The sequence below is a fragment of the Alligator mississippiensis genome, chromosome 8 (genome assembly GCF_030867095.1).
Source record: "Alligator mississippiensis isolate rAllMis1 chromosome 8, rAllMis1, whole genome shotgun sequence".
Taxonomy (NCBI): Eukaryota; Metazoa; Chordata; order Crocodylia; family Alligatoridae; genus Alligator; species Alligator mississippiensis.
This window is the reverse complement of record NC_081831.1, coordinates 68,462,838-68,480,280: the sequence shown is the minus strand read 5'-3', so window position 1 is coordinate 68,480,280 and position 17,443 is coordinate 68,462,838. Positions and strand designations below refer to the sequence as shown.

Below are 17,443 nucleotides of genomic sequence, written 5' to 3'. Positions count from 1 at the left end.
AACATTATTTGACAGAGTCCCTTGAAATGCCTCAGTAATAGAATAATAACTGAAGAAGAAAGGAAGAGGAGATAAAAGAATAACAGAATATAAAGATGATTTGGAGGGTGAGTCTCAAAAAGAAGAGGCCAAATCCTTTGACAGTATGCCCCAATTTAAAATACATAATGATGCATTTGAAATCATGGTGTTTGTTTATCTGGAAAATCCTGGTTCCAGAATTTAGTATTAGAAGAGAGTCTGGTTTAAATATAAAACTGAGTCAATGATGGCTAAAATCTCATCGCTTTTACCATAGTGTGAATCCACTGAAACTGATGGAGTTTCTTAAGATTGACACTTGCTTCTCAGAATTTGGCTTTACTGAGTGGAAAAATGTGCCCATGACAATTAATGGAAAAAGTTACTAACAGGAGGGAACTGAGATAAAATATAATTACATTATGCTGCTACGTAATACTTATAAAATCACAATTCCAAAAAAAATAAATTCAATATCTTACAGAAAACCCATCTAATCCAGGAAGACCATTTTCACCCTAAAATTAAAAATAAATTACAATGACTATATATTAGTCTATAGACTATAAATATATATGCTTACAGTTCACACATGTTAGATCAAACGCAATTAGAAAAACATTTGGGATAGCTGTGCCTAAATCAGACATTGGAGGAATCCATGAGGAATGATAGCTGTAGTTATTTACATCTGAGCAAAGAGAATCTACATATGTGGGATACAAAATACAGTATTGTATTCTTTGTAAAAGTATGTAAATATATACCACCACCCTCACAAATGGAAAGTTCTTCCCTAATGCCTAACATAAATCTCTCTTGTTGTAATTTAGGCTCATTAATCTTTTATATTTGAAGACTGTTATTAAATCCCCCCCTCAATCTTTTCTTCTTCAAACTACATAATCCCAGTTCTTCCAACATTTCCTTACTTGTCATATTTCTACAATCTACACCTCTAAGTTGTTGCTGTTCCTCTGAACTCTTTCTAAATAGTATGCATCTTTTTTGAAATGCAGTACCCCAAAACTGGACACAATACTCCAGGGACGGTCTCACCAGTGTTGAATACAGTGGAAGAATTGCTCCCTGTGAGATGCACACATCACAGCTGTTAATACAACTGAATGGACCATTACGACTTTTTTGTAGCTATTCAGTGTGTGGGCCACTATAATCTCCCAGTTCCTTTAAATGCAGCCTATCCAGCTGTTGATTGCTTACTCTTAAAGAGTAATAGTCAGCACTTTTCCTTATTGAATTTTGTCTGATTTATGTCAGACCATTTTTTCCCAATCAAGATAATTTTGAATCTTAATCTTTTCTTCTGAAGTGCTTGTTACCCCACCCAGCTGAAGTCATCACTTAAATTGCTAAGGGTGCATCTAATCTAACCTCCAAGCTGTTAATTAAGATACTAAATGTATTGGACCCAGGACAGACAGACTGCTGGTGTGGACATCAAGAAAGGTCTCTTTTCTGTTACATCTTTATTGGAAGACCCTAAGTTTATTCCACAGAAAGCAGGACAAACCTGTAAGAGACCCTTTGTTCAGAGTTTGAGATGGTTGTTCTTGCTGGCACTGGAACTGGTATTAGAGACGTCAGGCCAGTGGTCTGATAACTGTATGGGATAGGGTTTCATGGAAGTTTCTCCTGCTGTAATGTGACTATTCTTACCTTCATTCCTTTAGGGCCACCTTGAGCATAAGCAGGTTCTCCTTTTGCACCTTTTAGACCAGGGCGGCCCTGTTTCATTTTTTTTTTTAAAAGGGAATAAATAAAAACAATTTTTCATGTATGTCTGGAAAGACATGAACATTTAAAAAAAAATGCTATTCAGCCCAATACTTTGGGACAGAGCCTCATCCAATGCAAGCTGGCATAACTCCACTGAAACATCACTGTCACTCTGTTGAAGTTATGGAGCTATGGCAATTCATACCCGCTAAGGCTCTGCTTCTCTATATATGCCTTTGGATAAGAAATCTTTATGCTCTGACAGTCACAGTACACAAACATTTTATTTGGAACTCTATTTATATTGGGTTTTCCTCTTACTTTGAGCCTTCAAAATAACCCTTAAACGTTCTGCTTTATATTGTTTAACTTTATTAATACACTTTTCAGCTCTGTTATGAGTTGAGTCAATCACCACTGAATTAAATTTAGACTCACTCATTATTCTGTGACAAAACTTATCCCTGATTTAATTCCACTAAAGAAATGACAGAAACAATTCAGATGAATTTGTGCTAACTCTAGAGTCACCATCTTCAACATTCTTCATCATCATTCCATCTGGTTTACTTTAGGCGATTTCATTTTAATGGGCAACTTGAAGGAAGATTACTCATCTGAATACTTCTCCTGGCCAAAGATAGGTATGAATAAATTGGCTTCTCTAGAAAGTACTGCTAAAAATTTGATCCTATTGCTTAGATAGTTTAAATGTTATAAGAGCTTCAGGTTTTGACATACATATAGATTTGCTGCATGATTCAGTGTATAATGATGAAATGAATAGTTTTATTCATATCTGTTGATTGTACAGTTTTCCCCATCTCCACACAACCATGCAACTCACCACCACTAAATTTAAAATTACGTATTTCAGTAACAGTTACAAGATCATGCTCTGAGTATGAATACACAACTATTCTGTGTCTATGGTACTGCACAGTACAAAAATGATCCCATACATGTTTATTTAAAAATTAAGGATAAAATGTTCAAAACTGCCTAATAACCAGATCCCTAAAAGAATCAATAATAAATCAGAAGCCTAAATAAAAGGTAAGTAGTTAAATACCTTTCAAAATCTGGCCCTGAATACTAAGTCAGTCCAATTTTCAAACATTTTGGAACCTACGTCCCATGTTCTTCCAGTGAGATTTTGGTGCTTTGGAAAATTTAAACCCTTAGTCTTTTTCAGTCATGACACTGTTTAGTAAGTGTAGATTAATGTGGATTTGTTTAATGCATGACTGTATTCCCAACAGTATCACTACAGTCAACAAAACCAGACTAGAGATCCTGTTCAGGAATTAAATTGAATTATTCTAATCAACCTGAATTTAATATCCAATTCAAATATTAATCTGAAATTTCACTACATTTCCTTTTAGAAGAAATTGGTAAAAATGGTATCAATGAAACGTATTCTGTGACACTGCACAAAACTGTTCTCTGCCATTCCTTATAAGACTTATCAAGGGTAACTGGGCTGTGCCATTACAATTAGCTCAACTTGCCAACTGCTACATATTTTGAGGCTTTGAGACCTTCCTTTGGGATTTAGGGCCCAGGTCAGAAAAGTGTCCATATTCAAGAAGTGCTCAAGCACGTGATTAAATTCCATTAACTTCAACAGGGCTCAAGGACTTGTTAGCAATTAAGCATGTACTTAATTTCTTTCTTGAATCAGAGGCCCATCACAGAATTAGGCACTTAAGGACTAGACCCAGGTCACCTTTATGTCAGTGTGAACTTCGGCAGTGACTGACAGCATAACCTGATATGGCAACACAGGAAATGCAATATATCCTCTAAAGTTAATATTTATTCTCCCCATTAAAACAAATATTTATCTAGAAAACAACACTGATTTTCCACACCATTAGAGGGACTCAGGATTCATGAGTTCCTTTGTCAGTCAACCACAAGGGACCTAATATTTGGTTTAGTGACTAGAGAACACTGAGAACGTACAGGTGGCCCCTGTATACCATGAAGTCCATCCTCCCCACGAACACCAGGACTCCCAAGAGTGCCATTACAGCCATCAAGGCCAGGTAGACCTCTGGGTCCTGGTTGGCCAGGGTGCCCCTGCAAAAGAGAGAGTAAGAATTATAATAAACATTTTGTCATTGGAAATACTGTCTCCATCATCCCAAAGCCAGTCAGAACATAGGTAATTCAAGGACAGAGAAAACGCTTCAGGATTCACACCCAAGTTTAGTCACGTGGCAGCTTTCTCCAACCTGGAAAGGAAGTCAGGCCCAAGGGAAGCTGTACTACTTTTGCAGGAAGCTCTACATACCTACTTTGGACCCTAACTGCCAAAACTTTAACTTAGTTTATTGGACTGGTTTACATTTTTCCTGATAGGATGGCCTCATGAGGTATACGCATATGTTGGTTTGAGGAGGTCCAAGCAGGATATGAATAATACAACACAGGATACTCAGCCCAGGGCAGATTAGATCCAGCTCCCATGTCACTAGTAAGCACATAAAGGAGTGAGGTCGAGACAGACCCAGCTATACTGAGCATTTACATGCCAATCTGTTCTCCATTCAAACAGGTCCTTGGCCTTTTTTCCAGCCTTGCTTTCTTCATTTAATAGTTCAACAGATGCTGCCATCTGCCAACTATCAGGCCATCCAAGCAAAACAACATTCATCTTTATGTTAAACATACCATAAAAGCTTAGGTAGAACAGTTCAACCATGAGAAAAGCTCATTAAACCAACTGCTTTTGGGGGAAAAAACACAACCCCATGGTATCTGTGATGGTCAATTAATAACCAAGCAGACTAGAAAGGAATTGAGTCGAATTCTTATCTCCCAACAGTTTTGTGCTGGTCTAAAGCCATTACCTTATCTGACTTAGTTAGTCTATAAGATGCATCTCTACCTTCTCCTTTACGTTCATTTCAGTGTACTCCTGCTTTACATGGGTATAAAGAGGACCAACATGTGACCCTTTCATTACTTTTTCTTCAGTGTCACATGGGTTCATAGTCAACACAAAGGCAGGCAGAGCTGTCAGTCAGAGAACCTGGGCATCAAGCGTCTCCTCATCGCTTTCCGCTTCCCACATGGAGAGAATCTGTACCATTTAGGGACAGAATTTTGTGACAAGACAGGAAGTGGAACCTATTTACTTAGTATGTGGTGATGGATAGCTGTCTGAATCCACAGTCTGACTTGAATCACTCCAAAAGCAATTTTCAATTAATCCCAAATATTTATCTTTAAGATGCAGCATTAAACAAGTTATGACTCATATTAGGAAAATGAAAAATGGACAGGGATAAAATTGGATAAGTAACAATCCTTCATGCTCGACGGATAAAACAAAATGAGATTCACGTCACTTCCATTCTAGCTTCTCATAATCCAAACAATAGCACATGTCCATGCCAAATACAACAAGAATTTTGCATTTACACAGCATCTTTCATCTAAGAATCTCAAAATGCTTTACAAAATGTGAGTTACAATCTTCATCTTATGGACAAGAACACTGGGGGCAGGGAGCAGTAAAACTGCCAAGGATACACAGTGATTCAGAGTTACAGGTAGGAACAGAACTCTCAAACTTGTTCTGTAGAGAAAATAATCCTGGATTAACTACAAGCAAGAATTTAAATTGATTTAGTTAAACAAGAGCAAGCTCCTGTTTGAGAACTTTTTGGTTTAGATTAGGCCAATAAGGAAGAGAGGGAAAATCCACAAGAGGGTCTGCACCACTTCATTTAAACCATGAAAAAGTTTGGGTATAAAAAAGTCCTCACTTGCCAGCATTTACAAATATATCACACTAACCCCTCTGACCCCAGCCCACAGAAACTTTTCAACAGTAAAACACTCTAATCACCACTAACTTGCTTATCTTCAGCTTGGCAATCACGTATCTTAAGTCAACTTGCCACACTGTAATGAAACATTTGCTGGCGCAAGACTGCTCTTATTTTTAAATGCAATACACAAAAGAACAAGAAAGGTGGTGAGCACCTACATCTCCCATTTACTTGAATAAGCATGGCAGATGCCCAGCATCTCCCAGGGTCTAGCTGTAAATTAAGTCTTCACCTCAGGGGTTTTAAAATACTGATTAAGAGACCTGGTTTGGCCTGGAAAAATATGAACAATTACTCTCACTGCTCTCCCCTGCTCTAATTCTTTGGCAGATCTGCTGGGATAGCACAAAGGGAACAGGCACCTCAGTAGAGTAAGGCAGGAGACTTTAACAGTGTGTAATAATGGGGTTACAGGATGTAGGGTTTCTAGGCTTACATGGACATGCAGAATGGAGTGGTCACTTAACCTTTCCTTTGATGAGGGGAGAGGCCTTATCTTGGAGGTGAACAAGAGGAAAAAAAAATAACTGGCCTGCCTAGATTCTTGCTATATCTGCTGCTGTGATTCAAAAGCGCTTGCTTTCTAACTCAAATAGGCTTAGCAAAAAGGTGATCTCAACAGGAGATCCCAAAAATGTTTATAAAGCAGGGAAATAGATGCAATCAGCACTGAACTCAGATCTCATTTCAAAGTGGTTTCACTTATTGTTAGAGCAAAAAGACCACCATATCCAGGGGCCTATCTAAATCAGCAGAAGTGGGTAGCACAGCAGCTCCTTTAATCTTGCTCTTTTCATCAGGTGCCCGCCCTGCTGCCGATTGGTAGAGGGGCCTTGTCAGCCCTGACACACACCGCTCACTGCTGATCAGCTGGGAGGCAAAACCTGCGGATGGATGGATGGATGGATGGATGGATGGATGGATGGATGGATGGATGGATGGATGGATGGATGGATCTCTTTCATAAAAGAAATCTAAGCTGTTCTCTAATGTGAAATGCAATTGCAATAATACTGAAGAATGTACCAGTATTTTCTCTAGCAGTGGGATTCTATTTTCACTACAAAAATGAGTCGTTTGTCTCAGAAACAAAAGTTACAATGAAAATTTTTGGCTTTCAGACTTTCCTCTGTTCCCTTCTCTGCACCACTACTAAAAAGCAGGACTGTCCAGTCCAAAGGACTGGAGTTCAAAGGAATATGCACTTTTTTGCTCAATCTGCTGTTCTTCATGAGCAAAGTCAGACTCCCTCCCACTCCCTTAAGTGCAGGATACTGTAGAGAAAACAGCTCCAATAAGACATGAGAGGTTGTGAATTCTCATTTTCTACCACTTTTAACCTGTGCTTAGAATGCCTGCAGCTGCCAGCTACCTGGCACGGTCCATAGCACCCTCTCTCTCCCCTATGTCGGGAATCCCCTTTCCCCAGAGCCTTACTCAAAAAAATACTCTCAGAACAGCTTGTTCCCACAGCATGTTCAATTAAATTAAATATTATGAGAACAGTTTGTTCTTGTCAGAACTGAAGCGTTGACTGGCGGGAAAAGCAAGGGGGTGAAAAGTCAGTGGCTAAGGAGCAGAGTGGGAGAGAAGATAGGCAAAGTTGAGCAGGGGAAAGGGATGGGAAAGAAAGTGGTAGAGCCAGGAAAGGAGGTAGAACAGAAAGGGATGAAGCAGAGCTGGCTGTTGTTGACTAATTCTGGGAGCAGGGGAGAAAGAGCAAATACATGACACAGAAAGTACAAAAGATTCAGAATATGGAGAAAAGCCACCAAAAAGAGAAGAAAGAATTAAAGAGGGAAACATGGTTTAAACAAAATACTTAGCACCATGATAGTTAAGTCCCTTAGACCAGTGGTTCTCAACCCTTTTTGTACCAGAACCCATTTGTAAACATTGATGGCCAGTCTCGACCCAATGCCCCTCACTCTTGACCTACTGCTCCCCACCTCTAGGCCCCAGCCCTGCAGTATGTTTGGCAGGGGGTGGGGGGGCATGAGGGGCCGCAAGCAGCCCCTTGCAGGCTGGAACTCTGACAGCCTGCAAGGGGGAAGTCACCGTTTCCCATGTTTTCCGCCTTTAAAGGAGAATCCATTTTTTAAATTTGTTGATCCATTATTAAAGGTTGTTGACCCTTTCATATATTCTTGCAACCCACAGGTTGGCAAATGCTGCTTTAGACAATTACCTGGGGCTGAGCACACAGTACTCCAAATAGGAGGAAAGAAGATGCAACAAAATAGATTTTATTTTAAATACTGTTAAGGAAAAGGATTGAAATAAGTCTTGCACTCTGCCCTTGTATCCACTGCAGTAGTTAAATGCAACAGTTTCTGAGCTAAGATAAAATGCCTAATACTCATATTTATGCAGGCAAACTCACTGGAACCCCGTTGATGCCTTGAAATCCAGGAACTCCCATTGGGCCCTAAGGAAAAGAGCAAACAAATAGTTTTTACTTTGACAGTCCTATATACTCCAGTCATGCCCATTTAACGCATTCACTGGCAGCATGCATCACACAAGTCTGTACTCTAAACCTTGTGGACTTAGAGCATCAAATATCCATACTGAAAAGAGCAGAATGGCTCAGAAGAGACACCCAGCATCCTCCACTGTCACTGGGGTGATGAAGGTGGGAACTAAGGTGCTCAGTGAGACTGGTTGCCAAATTAGTGCCCGAGTGTTTTCACTAGGTATTTTAAAGATGAAGTGTAAACTCTGCCCCTCTGAGGATGCCATGGAAGTAATGTGTGATACCGCAGATGTTCTAAGAATTGTTACAGTTTTGTCTGTACTGGCTTCTCCCATTCTTCCCAGACACTGGCTAGAAATGGGCAAATCATTACATTAATTTACATCTGTTTCAACTAAGTACTGCTTTGTCAGCTCCATCTGCTGGTTCTGTGGGGTGCAGTGTAGACTGTCAGTTCTTGCTAAACTGGGTGGATTCTCCAGAGAGGTTCCTCAAACGCTACATATACAGCCCACTTAGCAGTAATAAGATAGGACTGAGGTATCTTTCTTCATTCATTAACAGCGACTATGATCACATCTACATAGGGCAAAAGAGAAAAAACAGTAACTAAACTTACCTTATCTCCTTTCTGTCCAGCTGGTCCAGAAGGGCCCATTGCCCCTTTCTCACCTTTGGCCCCTGGCAAGCCTTCTGGTCCAGTAAATCCTGGAGCACCTATGGGTCCCTGGGTCCCAATAGGCCCTGGCCGACCCTAAAATAGGGGAAGCAAGGGATGAGTCAATTACGTTTCATAGACACCTTCTGTGTTATACTGACCAAACCTATCTGAACTATAGCTCAACACTTGCCTGAGCATCGTTGACAGGTAAGAAAAGGTCTATGAAGTTTTCTCTGTATATTTTCACTTCAGACTAATGAATAAGACTCATAGAAGTATTTCATGCCATATAGAATGACATTTTAGGGTTTAAATACACAAGTAATAATGGGAAACCTGTCCTTGTGGTTATACAGACTGTAAGAACAGTGAGGACGATGGCATTTGAGATTAGGTTGATGCTTTCTAGTCATGAATGAAACTTCCATTTCCAAGCTTTAAAGGACAAAAGGCTATGCATGAAAAGGTATCATGCATAGAAGAGCAGACTGGAAGTACAGCGATAAAAACAGCAGACCATACCTAGTCTTGTCTGAATTACCAGAGAGCATACTGATTATGTGAGATTAGTTTCACAGCTAAACCAAAATTGGCAGGGACTCTAAAGTGCTCTCCTATTGCTTTGTAAGCAATATCAGGTCACTTAGCCCTTTTGCACCCTATTTAACAGCTTGTGCAATCATAATGTCACAGACGCCACTACTGTGTAATCCTATAATATAAACTACCAGTTTCAAATTTTTTATACCATTAGGAACTAACAAATTGCTTGACTTAATTTTCAAGAACAGAGATAATTTTACAGACTGATTTATATTTAAAAAAAAATGCTATTGTGGTGGGAACCTGAGGATGCTCAAAGCACACAATATCTTGAGCTCTGTTTTCTAATAAAACTTTTGCAACCAACAGCACATGGCTCCACCAGCAAGGGAAAATGCATAATAACTAATCATTACCACAAGGTGGCAGGCTTTTCTAAAATTGTAGAAAAAAAAATACAGGCTTTAGCAGTTTTTATTCTGGTATAGCCCTAAAGATCACATGGGAGGTGGAGATATGATGAGCAACCTTGTAAAAAATTACATAATCTGAAAGGATTTACCTATTTGCACTTAAGGAGACAACTGTATATGTTCTGATTTTATATTTACCAATCATTTTCATCAGCAATGTAGGGATGTGGCTGGGAGCCTGGAGAAAGCAGAAGCAGCAACTTCTGATTGCTGTCCAGATCATGACTGCGAAAGCAAACACACAGCTGCCACCAGCGGCTGCTTTTTTTTTGCTGCCTCTCCCCCCCCCACACCTTCCCCAGTTGGCACTAGGGGCAGTTGCCCCTGTCACTCCCACCCACCATCCCCTGTTATGCTACTGAATTTGATTATCATTTTGTGGCACCTTATATTGTTCTGTATGTACCAACTAAAAAAGTATAGAAAGTTCACATCATGCATGGACATGGAATATTCATGAAAATATGCGTAAAGATATCCTTCTTCATTCCTTAACTAGTCATTTTCTTCTCCTGGGATTAGCAGTTATAATAATTCAGGAACAAAAAAGTACATTTACATTTCATCATCAGTGTATTGAAAAAAAAATCAACAGTATACTTCACATACTGGTGAGGCCCTCTGATGTGGGTTTTTAAATTAGTTCAAGGTATCATTAACAGGTTGCAAATTTTTCTAAGCCAATACTAGGAACAAGAGAGGCTGGTTGTAAGTTCTTCAGTAATGTAAGAGTGCTAGAAACGATATCTTCCCTGCAAAATACTAGTTTTCCTATTTCAAAAAGAGAAGCTCATATTTATGCTTGTCCTAACAAAGTTTTCTGATTAAAAATTATCAACACCATAGGTGTTGGACCTCTGTAGGTTCATGTCCAGAGAAGAAGACTATTGAAGGCAGGTGAAAACACAACCATAAAATAAAATTAGTTAAATATTCCCATTAAAATTGCTGACATTACAAGACATTTGCCTGGAATGGTTTTGTCAATATTTTTCCAACAATGATTGTTATAAAACCAGGATTGGCCAGTTCAACCTGGTAAGTGAACATATGAGATCTGCCTAGGACCAGGTAGAAGATAGGAGGGATAGGGCAGGACTGTGAGGTAGCTCTTACCAAGTCAGAGTAGGGTAGGAGACAAACTTATGAGTGCTGATAAAGCTGTAGATTCAAAGAGTATCAGGACATTTTGGTTAGGGATAGACGCTCAAAAATCCCAAGCCTGTATTGATTCAATCTTTGCAGGTTAGTCTAACCTGTATAGATTGAACCGGCAAGCAAGTGAATAGACATTCCCTTTTGATTCCAGAAATGCAGGCACAGGCCTGTAGCGGCCCAAGCTAGAAGCTGGGAAGTGCTAGAGTGAGCCCTCCCTTCCCTTCAGGCTGGAGGGAAGCTGAACTGAGAGGGGGTGTGGCAGGGCCCCAGCAGGCTGAATATGACTGAGAAGGGGTCTAAACCCCCACCCTGGCCTGCAGGGACCCAGCCTGGGTCTCCCCAGCTTTTCCCCGCTGCTCGTGGGGAAAATTGGGCTATGGCCACCTCCAGGGCGGGGACTGGTGCAGCACAGCCCTGTGTATCAGGTGCAGGGTGCTACCCCTATGGCTTCCTCAACGCAGCCATCTGCCACCCACTGGCTGACTGCAGTTTGGTGACATGGGCAGCGCCTACCAGTACAGCCAGGGTGGGTCTTCGCCCCCCTCAACGGTGGCAGGGAAGCTGTAGAAGTAGTGCCCCATGCCTGGTACATGGGGCTGTGCTGTGCTGCTGCCACTGCCAGGTAGGGGAAGAAGGAGTAGGGCGCACCAAGCTTGGCACCCGGTAGCCCAGTGGACACAGGTAGTCATGCTCGGGGCTGAGGGGGCAAGCTGACACCATGCACACCACTGTGAGGGCTCGGACTGAGGTTAGCCCAGGCACCACTCTCCAATGAGAAGAAGGGGTTGCCGGGCAGGAGCTGCTCCCCAAGCTGCATGCTAAACTTGGCTCGGCTCTGCCCCAGGTTAGTGCCGACATAATGGAACTCTTCCCCCCCGGGTCCCTCTGCTCAGCGGGGCTCACGTCCAGGATGGAGCCGCCACCACCACAATCCCTCTGTGTGTGTCCCCACCTGGGCTTGGGGTCATTTCACTCCCATTCTTCTCCCTGATCTGGTCTTTGCTCCTGGGCTGCCCCAAGCAAAACCCTAGCCCCAGCAGCTGGGAAGGTACAACAGGACTGCCCCCTGCCTGGGAAGGGGGTTCTGGGGTTCCTGGGCTGTGCTGAGCTACAAGCAGAGAGGAAAAGCCAAGCAGACCCTGGCTGGGGTCTGTGCCGGTGTGATAAGAGAGTGAGGGGGGAATTAAATCCCACTCCATCCCCTATTTGTTTGAGGCTGCTGCTGGGGCTGGCCATGCCCATTGCCACACTCCAGCAGCAGGGAACATGCCCGACAGTGGCTGCTCCACCACAGCCAGGAAGACCCAGGCTGGTGTCCCCAGGGGGAGAGGGGAAAGGGGGAGGAATAAATCCCATCTCTGCCCCTTAGGGGGCTATGCCAGGCTGGTGTCTGGCCATGCTCCTGCCCCTGCTCTGGCTAGAGAGCAAAGAGGCGGGGCCAGCCCTGCTCTCTGGAGCAGATAGCACAGCCCAGCCCAGGGCTGAAAAGCATGCCGGGGTGCTGGAGGACTCTGATTTAACTTAAACCAGGAAGGTGTCCGGGACACAAGTTCCATAAACTACTTTGACCTCAATCAGTTAAGCCTGATACTACATTCAACCAGGTTTATCTTAAACCAGTTTTGGCCATTTTGAAACTGGTTTATGTGCACTGAACTTTTGTTCTGTTACAGGTTTAAACCAGTTTCTGATCACTTAAACTGGTTTATGTGCAACTTCTGTCCCTATCCTTCAAGAAGGAGTAGAGGCATGAGCACTTTTTGCATGAAACTGGCATGACCTGCAGGATCCTCTTTGGCAGCTCTGTACTCAAAAACAGAGCTGTTTCCACATTTAGATATAATCTAAAATAGAGAACTATAGTTTAAGATTCCAAATCACGTGTCCGTATATTTGTACAGACTTTTAGGGCCATATTTACTGAGCGCAGAATGCAGTCAAAATAAACAGGATTATTCCCACAAGAATTTTTCTGGGAGGAAAGAAGTAATTCACTTCTTTTACTTAGATTCTAGGACTGAGTTCAGGGTTCTGTGCCTCCCTTACAAGGACTCTTGACAGTACTAACTTCTTGAAACAAGGTCAGGAAGCAGCTCTCTGCTGAACAGATCTAAGTAATCTCAGCTGGAGACACAGAGAACCATGGCCTCAAGCCCTGGGCAGGTAGAAAGGCCATGAGGTTAATTTTGTTTGCAATTTTAACCTGGTAATAATTTACTTTAAAAAATCATGTTTGTATTCACTTTGAAGCCTTTTCTACTACTCTTTCATATCTTTTATGATGGGTCATCTTTATTGCATATAAAAGAGGTCCTGGGAGATCATTTAGTCCATCCCTTGCCCCAAGGCAGTATCAACAATACCTAAAATGTTCCCACATATCCCACATTTCTTCATTACAGGGACAGTTCCATGCATTGTTTTAGCACCTGCCCTTTCTGTTTCTTCCTCTGTTGGCTGAGGTAAAATATGCTATCTGTTTAATATTGAAGACTGATCCTAGCTGAGCACCATAAATGGTATGCACTTGTAAAGGGACAGACTGAAATAAAAAGGTTTTTCAGCTGGCCACTTCTAGCCCCTTTCACTCTAAGGGAGAGAACGGTGGCACCTATGTCTTGAATGACATAGGGTCACTGAAAGGCACAGAAGTGGAGAAATCTATGTCAAAAGCGGCACATCCCCACTATAACTAAACCGTCACCACCAACTTGGACAGTCACAGTGCTAAACCCATCACAGATTTTTCAAATGTTACTGCTTACCCTTTATATGGTGTAAGCGTTTCACCATGCCATTCATTTTGACTGGGCAGTCCCCTCCCACAAGCTGCAAATCTTTGAACCAATATAAAATTACAAATTTTTGATCTCTTGCAACTAATGTGTGCAGTTAAGGTGCGGACCCATCTGCAAGTCTCATTAGTGTCCTTTTCTGGATCACTTTGATGAGGAATTAAATGTGTTCTCTGTATTCTAATCCCCAAAGGTAAAAAGCGTCCTATTTACTTAGGGCTCAATATGAAAAACTTAACAGTGCTTGAAGATTTTGTCCAGTGCCCTAGGGTGTCACTAAAACAACAAAAGACATAGTAAAGTGCCTCTAAATCTCTCCAATAATGTGATTATAGCATGACAATCAGGCTCTCATGAATTCCTCCTGCTTCTTTTGAAGTCTATGGAGGATGGAAACTTTTCCATGCTGAAACAAAGGACTTGTCTTCACTGCTAAAAAAAGCTGCATTCTTACCAGGGTAACATGCATGAACTAAATTATTCTGCAGCAAAAGCTCAGGGGAAAGACAGCATTTTAGTTTTACCACAAGGTCAATTCACAGAAGTCAGCCCCTGGAGGAATGGCTCACGGTAGTATGCTCACCTTGTAAACCTAAAGCATGTTCTCTCCACAAGGTGGATTTACTTCAGGAGAGGTCCTGTATATTAGTTATCCCAAGGTAAAAAATACAGCTTTTCTAAAACTGTAGATAAGCCCAAAATGCCACTGCAAGCCACATTCAAGACCAATGTCAGTGAATCAGCAGTCCTGTTTTTAATCACTGTTTTCATTCAATATTTATGACGTGGTAGCCTCTACAAGCCCTATTAGACTCTTAAATCACATGGTATTCTTTTTTTGATTGTTTCTTGGCTGCATGGCAAATACTTTTTAAAAAGAAAAGAATAAGAGATACTGAATAACACCTGCCAAGTATGACATTTTAGATACAAAGCTTTTTTGCTAAAATCTGTTAAACTTTTATGACTGATGAATGTTTTCATGAACATGTAGTTGTTTGGGCATTCCTAAGTAGCTACAAACAAGAATCCATGAATGACAGGGAACTTACTAGCTGCTTACATTCTCACACACATTTGTCCATTAGGGTTTTTTTCCCCTACCCTGCTGTAGATTAGGATGAATCTTCATAATGGAAGAAGTTACTGTATTGGGAACTAAAAAAAAGGCATGATTGAATGGCAGGCCATTGCATTTCTTTAGGTGCTCTAGGGATTTTGTCCACTTGTGTCACAAACTCAGTGACTTAGACACTTTTGTGATTTAATTATTCGTTTAAACATCTCAGCCAGGTCCTGAATCTGACATCTGTCTGCATCAATCAAGACTGAAAAATGACTGTGACGGAGCCAGCATATTCCATCTGAAGCAGCACACTGTGGTAGGAGACAACAAACTGAAGAGACATTTTGATCACAGTGCCTTTTGAGATGGAAATGGCTTTATCAGATGTGGCTCACACTTCAATTCACCTGTCTGCTGGACTGTCACACTGAAAGGCCAACATGGCGCGTGGTGGTGGTGCTTCGCTAAGGAATTTACTGCTGTACAAACAAAGAAGTCATAGTTAGTCTATTGTGCAAGGCCCTTTTGCCAACTTTAGTATCCCACATAATTTTCCACCCACTGGAGCAGAGCTGTAAATTCCAAACATTTCATTTTTCCAGTGCCTTTGTAAGGCAGGGAAGTAAGATGTCAATTTGTTTGCTGCCTCTCTGTATGCACAGCCTGGAATATATCACACTTGATGGTGGTATGTCACCTACCAAACTCTCCCTGATTTCAGTGGCACAAAGTAGTGTACATGACTGCTTAATGGACCCACTCACATGCCTGGAATAGCAACTTATTGATTCAGCAATAGGCAAGCACTTTGAAATCATTAAATGATAGAATTACTAGACCTATATGTGAAGTAAAGTGCTATTCAAGAGATGTAGAGCCAGGTGGAAGAATAAGGCCTAAAACTGAGGGAGCAGAATTGGTCCCTTTATGATTCATTTTCTACATCAAGCAAGTCAAGCTACTGTGTGAACTTAGTGTGGGACAAGCCACTTTCAGGTGTGGTAGGTTAAGAACATACACATAGCTGATAGACTGTAAGATCACACCCTACCTTGGTTTGTGGGAACTTATTTATGTGCCTGTATCCTACTAGTCAATCACTTACTGCACACACAGTTGACCATGTAAGGAAAACTAAAGGCCATTTCCGAATGCTGGGCCTAAAAATGTTATAAATTATTGAAAAAGCAAAACAGGACAAGCCTAGAAATGTTCAAGGAGGAAGCAAGAGCTGCAGGAAATGGTGATACAGATTCTGCAGGGGGAGGGGGCAGGGGCTGATCCTTTGAGAGGCATTATACATGTAACTCCTATTCAGGAGTTAAAAAGATAAGGCATTGCCTTTCAGCTGTGGTTCTCAACCTTTTTAGACTTGAGGCAGCACTTAAAAGATTCGAAGCAACCTTCAGAAAATGCCAGCTCTTACTTTTCACTCTTCTTTTGACTACAGGCAAGTAAAAGATCAATTCTTCTGTTGCAAAGAGCTCAGAAAGACCACAACAGGTCAGAACATTTTTAACATTATGGATTCCTAGTTGAAATCTCTGGGTTTATCTTGTGAATCATGTGTGCACACTTAACAGTGCTAACATTGTGCAACACCCTTGAAAGGATCCCAAGGCACTCCATGGCACCCTAGTTGAGAATCACTGCCTTACAGGATACAAATTCAAGCCACAGAGCTAGTGTCATGCAGTGTGAGCTGGAAGTGCTGCCTTTAGATTTTTACTTCCCATCCACCTGTGGACATTATATAATGACTTGTTACTGATGCAAGGCAGCACTATCTACTGGATAGACATCCAAAGACCTGAGTTTTATCCCACTGACCTGCTGTGCCTTTGGGTAAGTAACTTCAGTCCTCTGCTTCCTGCCTCCTCGCCTGACCTCTTTGTCTATCTTGCCTATATGCCAAGCCAGTGATTCTCAAGCAGGGTCCTGTGGCACTGTTTGGTGTGCAAACAATCATAGTGATTGACAAAATAAACAGGATTTCAAACAGGTATCCATAATGTCAAATACATTCTGACCTGCTGTGTTCTTTCTGAGTTCTTTGCAGCAGAAGACTTGCTCTGTTATTTTTGGTAGTAAAAAATGAGTGAAAATAAAGAGCTAGCATTTTCAAAGGGGTGCCTTGAGACCTGAAGAAGGGTGACTTGACTCTAGAAAGGTTAAGAATCCTTACTCTAAATTCTTTAGGCAGAGGACTCTTACTACAGGTACAGCGACTAGAACAATGAGACTGACCTAATTTGGAGTCTCCAGGTTTTACTGCTGCTGGTTTTACTATTAACAAAAATAACACCAACAACCACTACCCCCCACCCACAAATTAAAATTGTTCAGTACTTTTCCAAAGTTATGAGTTTGATATTTGATACTTGCCAGAATCCAGCTTGGGTAATATTCCTTATACCTCTGTGCTTTTAACAAAAGTTGTTCTTTATTACTTTTCATAAAAACTCAACGAAAAAGGTACAAAATTGACTTCTATATTACCATCTCATAATTCACTGGGTCCTTCTGCACAGCATCCTTAAACACATTGAACACCTTAATGATTTTAAAATAATTTAATTAAATACCATGACAGAAGTGATAGATAAGATTTTAAAAAAACCTGGCCTGAAGCACTACCTCACCCACTCAACATTTTCCCTGG

General features: G+C 41.3%; 1 protein-coding gene across 4 annotated transcripts in view; it reads right to left on the bottom strand.

The window, feature by feature from the left end:
- Positions 1-17,443, bottom strand: part of COL4A6 (collagen type IV alpha 6 chain) — a 186,752-nt gene that overhangs the window by 50,611 nt on the left and 118,698 nt on the right. For 3 of the 4 annotated variants that reach the window (XM_019487795.2, XM_006262670.4, XM_019487794.2), the window contains 5 exons: positions 8,705-8,839; positions 7,993-8,037; positions 3,733-3,849; positions 1,702-1,770; positions 504-539 (listed from right to left, as the gene is read on the bottom strand). In XM_019487795.2, coding sequence (XP_019343340.1) covers positions 504-539; positions 1,702-1,770; positions 3,733-3,849; positions 7,993-8,037; positions 8,705-8,839 — 402 coding nt within the window. Of the gene's footprint in view, positions 1-503; positions 540-1,701; positions 1,771-3,732; positions 3,850-7,992; positions 8,038-8,704; positions 8,840-9,900; positions 9,922-17,443 lie in introns of those variants that run through there. The other variant, XM_059732820.1, reaches the window with a different exon arrangement.